General features: G+C 40.6%; 2 protein-coding genes across 8 annotated transcripts; both read right to left on the bottom strand.

The window, feature by feature from the left end:
* Positions 1-254: 254 nt before the first annotated feature.
* LOC149256207 (cysteine proteinase mucunain-like) lies at positions 255-2772 on the bottom strand. Its single transcript, XM_089455264.1, has 6 exons — positions 2760-2772; positions 2289-2591; positions 1859-2094; positions 1620-1760; positions 869-1321; positions 255-761 (listed from the first exon to the last, which is right to left on the bottom strand). Exons 1-6 carry the CDS (start codon positions 2770-2772, stop codon positions 684-686), a joined length of 1224 nt encoding a protein of 407 aa, XP_089311390.1. The 3' UTR covers positions 255-683.
* Positions 2773-3469: 697 nt separating this feature from the next.
* On the bottom strand, positions 3470-5278 carry LOC149256206 (histone H3.3-like). 7 transcript variants are annotated; one of them, XM_089460680.1, is made up of 5 exons: positions 5223-5278; positions 4370-4480; positions 4194-4270; positions 3993-4083; positions 3470-3854 (listed from the first exon to the last, which is right to left on the bottom strand). In XM_089460680.1, the coding sequence occupies exons 2-5, from the start codon at positions 4439-4441 to the stop codon at positions 3846-3848; spliced, it is 249 nt and encodes an 82-aa protein (XP_089316806.1). In that variant the 5' UTR covers positions 4442-4480; positions 5223-5278; the 3' UTR covers positions 3470-3845. The 7 variants fall into 7 exon arrangements, with proteins under 7 accessions (XP_089316806.1, XP_089316805.1, XP_089316807.1 ...); XM_089460679.1 differs by having other exon boundaries at positions 5160-5268; XM_089460681.1 differs by having other exon boundaries at positions 5167-5262.
* Positions 5279-6730: the final 1452 nt, after the last annotated feature.

The raw sequence follows: 6730 nt of genomic DNA, 5'->3' as shown, positions 1-6730 counted from the left end.
TGGCAACTATAATTTTAACATCCCAATCTTTGTTCCATGGCCGAAAATTTTAGCAGGCCTGTAAATCGTATAAGAGATTTCGCGTGAGATATTTGTCTAACTTATTTATCAGCCCGACGTAATTATATTGGTAACTGGTTTGGGCACAGGCGTGTGACCTGTTGCCAACAACAATCTCAAACTAATATATGCAAGCAAGTTTTGTTCATAGATTAACAAGAAGACAGAGAGCAAATATAAATGAACAAATTCCGTACATGAAGAGTAATAGATATTAATTTCCAAATAGTACACAGAACAATGGGGGATTACACCTGAACCTTTTGCACCCAGGTTGGGAATAATCTTACTGACCTGAAATAACAATAACAATTGAAAAATATGGAACATTACCTTAACTCCTGGAGTTAAGATCTATAATAGCTTCTGTAATCACAAGGCTGTTTTGTTCATAGACTATAAGCCTCAGAACAAACAATAACAATGGCTAACATAACCAAGCGCTGTACATGTATAAATGAGAAGGGATAGAATTGATGACAGGACAGGAGCAGTTTCTGATCCAACTGGAGAAGCCAAGCCAGACACGGCAACATAGCAGAAGTATTTTGTACACAAACCCTTTTTTTATGTATCAGTTTCTCCTTAGACGATCAGGTTTGCAAAAGAACATCAGCGACTATTCAGGCAGCAGCAGCAACCCAGTAGGGTTTGGCTGGGGTACGCTTCAGCATCTTCACTCCAAATGAATCCTTGCTACTCTGTGACAACAACAATTTATCCCCAAAAATACACAATATCAGAAATTTGAGATCGAATCTAGCGAAGTTGCAAACTTGAAATGACTGGTTAGGAATATTGGTACTACCTTGAGGCAGGTCCCACCATCAAGATCGCAGACTGGGTACTCGTTAGGGCAGCAGCTGTAGTGATCATCACAGCAGGTGGCCGAATCAAGAGGGCAGCAGCCCCAGGCATAGCAGTAGCCTCCGAAGTCATACATGCAGCAGCAGGTGTTGCTCTGAGGGCAGGAATAATAGTTGTCACACACAGTGGGAGGCTTTATTGGGCTTGGGGGAGAAGGCCCAGGGTTTGGAGGGTTGGCACCCTTCTTTACAGGGTAAGATGCCTCCATTGCTATACCACAAATACCTGTTGAAGCTTCTTCAAGGTTCCTCTGCAGTCTCATGAATCCCTCCTCTCCCCAGCTCTTTCCCCAAGAATTCTTCACAATCCAGTAGTTTGTGCCCGACTCTGACCCATAGCCCACCAGAGTCACGCCGTGGTCTAGCTGGGTTCCGCAGGCGCTAGTGAACACACCCTGGAGGTAGATTCCATGGAAAATTAATCAATTGGTAAAATCGCATGGCAAAATCATTAATAGTGGTAAAGATAAACTTAGACAACGTAATTTACAGCATTTCAGGTGGTAAATTCCAAGGGAAATAATTAATTGTTAAAGTCACATGGAAAAAAAATAAATGGCATCAAGAGAAACTGACTGGCAAAGAAAATTTTAGGGGTTATCCCATGTAGATTAATGAAGACGACTTATCCTAAATTGATGATTAAGATTTGAAACGGTTAAATGATCATTCTTCACAAAATCAAGTGCTCACAGATTCGTAAAACTGGAACTCCCTCCCGCTGGCTTCGATGGCAACGCTAATTGGCTGATTAGCCGCAGCCTTCTTCAACGATTTCTCATCGTTTTCAGGCACATCTTCGTAGTCATCGATTGTTACCACATGGGCATTTTTCTACACACATGCATGCAAATTTATCAGTCATGATAAATTAGAAAAATCAGCAGGTAGCGGGATCGAATCCCGCTTAAACAAAAGACCATGAGAATTACCCTGTAAGCGTCACATGATCCATCGTAGGCCGTGTAGGGGTAATCCTCCTCGCTGTCAAGTCCACCATTGTTTATGATAAACTCGAAAGCGTAATCCATGAGGCCACCGTTGCATCCTTGGTTGTAAGAAGTATCACAGTCCACCAGTTCTTGCTCGGACAGCGAAATCAAATCGCCGGTCACGATTTGATTGATTCCTTCAACGGCCGCCACAGTTGAGAACGCCCAACAACTTCCTGAAAAAATCGAACAGAAAAAGTACAATACAGGGCATTTTTATGGTCTAGGGTATAAAATTCAGGAGATAAAACTTCTCAAATAAAAAGTACTGTACAGGGCACTGTTATGGCCTAGGGTATGAAAATTCATCATATATAAATTCTCATAAAACTGAAAATTAGGGTATGAAAATTCATAAGATAGAACTTACCACATTGACCCTGGTCCTTCACGGGAGCCACGGCTCCCTTTTCTCTCCAGTCAATGGACTTTGGCAAATCCTCGCCGTCGGAATACTGGTATCGAGGGCTGGGAGACCTCAGCAAGCATTTCTTGGTGTCCAGCTTGGCACCCAGATATGTGGCCTTGAATTCCTCGTGGCTCAGATCTGCAAACTGGTTCAGACCCAGTTTGTAGGACCGATTCCCCTGGTTGTGCTCGTGAATATACAGAAAATTGTCTTTCAATATAGTATAAGTATTGAAAGCAATCTTTTTCTGTTGGCACCAAAATGCTACATGCACGTGGAATGTCTTCGGCCACAACCACCCTGTCACGATTTATCGCCTCACCTGTTACGAGAGGGGTGAAGGGATTCACATTTTACACTAACCTCAATTTTCCATTAGTTTAGCACATAGCTCGTTCCTTCAAATTGAAGGGATTCACATTTTACACTAACCTCTATTTTCCATTAGTTTAGCACATAGCTCATTCCTATTCAAATTCATGTCCCTCCCTCGGATGAACTTTCCTGAAATGGCTCTACAAATTCATAGTCATTATAGGTTAGTGCTCAGTACAATCAAACATGAGCAATCCACAGATAAGGTCCCTCACCACACCAACACACTCACTCGTGCGTATATATACATAAATATGAGAGAGGGAGTGGGAGAGAACGCCCACACAAGGTTATTAATAAACAAATCAGGGAGATCAATCATCTCCTGGTGATTATACTAATGCAAGCGCAAATAAACTTTGAATTGAGTTTTAACACAGACAAGTCCCCAACACGCCCACTTATATATGTGTGTGTATCACCACCCACAAACTTATTACTACCCAAATTAGCAAGATCAATCATCTCCTGGTGACTATACAAATGCGAGAGCAGATTAATTTTGGATGAGTTTTAACATAAAACCGTCGCACATCCAAAAGATATAGAGAAATTGTAAAGAAGCTCCATATAAAACATACTACTATCAATGAATATACAGAGTACGCACTGCATGTTCTAAAGCTTCAATCTTAATACAGATACTTTTTCTGGATATCACCATAAACATCTTCAAGCAAAAATTAAATTGTAGTCATAAGAATTAATCAAACAATCACAATTACCTCAAAAGTTAGGCATTAACAAAAATGCCAATTAACTTCAGGTACATAATATCCATTAAACTCCAATTAATTTCGTTAATACAACAAAAATCCAGCAGTCAACATTGCGTTTCTGCGTAGGGTGTCCAATATCAAATATATATACAAATTAGAAACATTCAAACAAAGCTCTATCTGATCCTAAGCATCAAAATCAATCCTAAGCCCTTTCCCCACGGATACGCCTTGCAAGCTGAATATCCTTAGGCATGATCGTCACCCTCTTGGCATGGATGGCACACAAGTTGGTATCCTCAAACAGTCCCACAAGATAGGCCTCTACAGCCTCCTGGAGAGATAGCACTACATGACTTTGGAAACGCAGATCCGTGTACAAAAGAATAAATAACAATTTTTAGAAAGGTCGGCCTTTGGTGTACTACGTGCACTACAAAAGAATAAATAACAAATTTTAGAAAGGTCAGCCTTTGGTGTACTAGGTGCACTCTGCGAGTTGATTCAAAATTGAGCTGTGGATGCCCTTGCAGAGCTTTTTTGACTACTGCTGTGAAAAGGAAAGTGTTACCTTGAAGTCCTGGGCAATTTCCCTAACAAGCCTCTGAAAGGGCAGCTTGCGAATAAGCAGCTCGGTACTCTTCTGATACTTTCGAATTTCTCTGTATGATTTGATAAGTTGCAATTAGATATCTAGTAGACAGAATAGGGCAATAAAACCAGAAAAATTATCATAAGGCATTCATAACAATTTCAAATCAAGAGAACATACCGAAGAGCAACTGTACCAGGGCAGTATCTATGAGGCTTCTTAACACCACCTGTGGTAGGAGCAGATTTACATGCGGCCTAGACCAGAACAGTATTTCAGCATACATACGAGGTAATACACATCGAAAGCCACATAGCCGACAAGAAAGGAAAAAGAAATAAATAAATAAAAATTACCTTTGTTGCCAGCTGCTTCCTTGGAGCCTTTCCTCCAGTCGATTTACGAGCTGTCTGCTTCGTACGAGCCATTGTTAGGTGCAATTAACGACCAGCAAGGTAGAGAGTTATCTGTTTCAGTGACAACAAGAACGAAGATATCAGCCAAGCCATAAACGTCGTCTCAGCTGAAACCCCAAACGCCATCTCAGCCGAAACCCCAAAATACCAAAAACCAGCTATAAATAAAGAAATATTACGAATCTCCTCAAACAATCATTCTACTGTAAAGCAGAACCCTCACATCCGTAAACCCTAAATAATAAAAGAGAAAAAACAGAACCTAAGAAACAGGGAGAACGTGAACCCTCACATTCCAAGTCATATGTGAATCACAAAAAGGACAACAGAAAGCATCCACAGTAAACCCTAGATATTAAAGGAGAATAAATAGGGTACAGGAAACATGGAACACATTCTAAAATGGGAACGGCCCAGGATTTCAAGGAGAATTCAAGTTGCTAAAACTGCGACAACAAACTCTAGGGCACCAAAATATTTTACTAATTCAAAACATTATCAAATAAATGGAACACCCCACGGGTTCACGGGAACTCTAGCTGTTATAATAAAGATCACAAATGCTAGGGCACAAAAATAATTGAAGAATGAACCAGTTACTACGACCTCAAGGAGAATTCCAGTTACTAAAACTGGAACAACAAACCCTAGGGAACCAAAATATTTCACTAATCCAAAACATTATCAAATGAATGGAACACCCCACGGGTCAAGGGGAACTCTAGCTCACTGCTCACTGCTCGAATGCATCGAATAAGGTGGAAGATAACTGCAGGAAGTTAACACGACCCGCCATTCCCTCGCAGAACCACTCCCTCCAGAACTGTCCCGCTCTATTCTGACGCTAGCTGCACAAGACTGAAAAACTCCGCCATTCAGAATCTGATGCCACGTGTCAGTATAAGGAACAAAAGAGCCATTCAGAATCCGATGCCACGTGTCAGCACGAGAGCCAAAGGAACGACGAAAGTCTGTTCCAAAGGAAGGCCTATCAGCCTAAATATATATATGGGTTATATATGGTTGTATATGGTTGGGAATTTAAATGCATTAAAAATAACCCATAGCAACCATATTATGGTTAAGTCCACCCTCAAAATTATAAAAACCCAATTTTTTAAACCATTGCAAAGGAGGAGATTAGTGGCATGAATTTCGAGATAAGTGGTGGAACCTTGAGCACTCAGAAAAACTGGTGGAACCTTTACTGAGCAAAATTTTTGCGGGGGTGATTTTGGTCTAGTATCAGAATTGGGAAAGTTTTATATGGATTTTGCACGTCTCAGCGACGGGAATCCATTGGTAGTGTCAGTTTCTGCAACAAATATGTGCAATTTTTGAGCATTTTTCAGCATGGAGGTATAATGCTCCATTTTTTGTAACTGATGAATGTAACTTCTTTTGATGCCATTTTTAATGAATGAAGGCCTCCCAATTGATCGAGGAGGGCTCGGAGACGTATTCCACGAGGGACAAACTCTATTATCAAGTTCTTGTCTTCTTGTCTTCTTGTCTTCTTGTCTTCTCATGTGTTTCTTCTTCTTCTTCTCACATGTGCACATTTAAGTTTCTCTTTGGTTAAGCTACAAACTGTTTATGTAATTCTTTTCATGCATCTATAAACAAAAGATAACCTGGATCAATATATGTATTGTAACTGATGCAGGTCTCCTTCCATTTCGAAACCTTCTCTCCAAGTGGTAAAGCATCTCACTTGACATGTTTATTTGCGACTTCATGATTTAGGGGGCTACTGTTACAGGAAAATTTGGGTACATCAACCCTGACTTCCAGATCCATATTATTAGGGTCCATCAACCCCTAATTCAGTTGTTTTAATTCCCTAATGAAGTTAACCTACATCATGCTTGCCTCCCAAGAGTTTCATGTCACCATTCATCCAAAAAATGCCCTTAAGGAGATCAGTGCAAATGGCTCTTTATCAAGATGCAATGCATTGCAGGAACTGCACTCTCTAGGTGTTATGCATCGCACCTAGCCTTTGTTCTGCCTGTGATGAGCGAGATCCATCGAATTTTTGAAATGAATCCATTGGATTCCTCATCCAATGGGTGCTTCTAGATGTTTCTAAAAGGATAGAGCTCACTTTTGGATGAGGAACGAGATGAACGAACCTTAATCCATTATCGCTTCCTCCATGGAACCACTTCCCAATTTTGGCAAAGCATTCATGAAGGCCATTAATGGCTTAACCTCCTCCATTCAGCTATAAAAGGACCAAGAATTCAAAGGCTGGTCTAGGTTGGAACTTCTTGAGCTAAGGAAATGTTGTTTGAATGA

The sequence above is a fragment of the Pinus tabuliformis genome, chromosome 7 (genome assembly GCF_031772625.1).
Source record: "Pinus tabuliformis cultivar Carrire ecotype Pingquan chromosome 7, CPIR1, whole genome shotgun sequence".
Taxonomy (NCBI): domain Eukaryota; kingdom Viridiplantae; phylum Streptophyta; class Pinopsida; order Pinales; family Pinaceae; genus Pinus; species Pinus tabuliformis.
The sequence above is the reverse complement of the archived record's forward strand: the minus strand, read 5'-3'. Positions and strand labels throughout refer to the sequence as shown.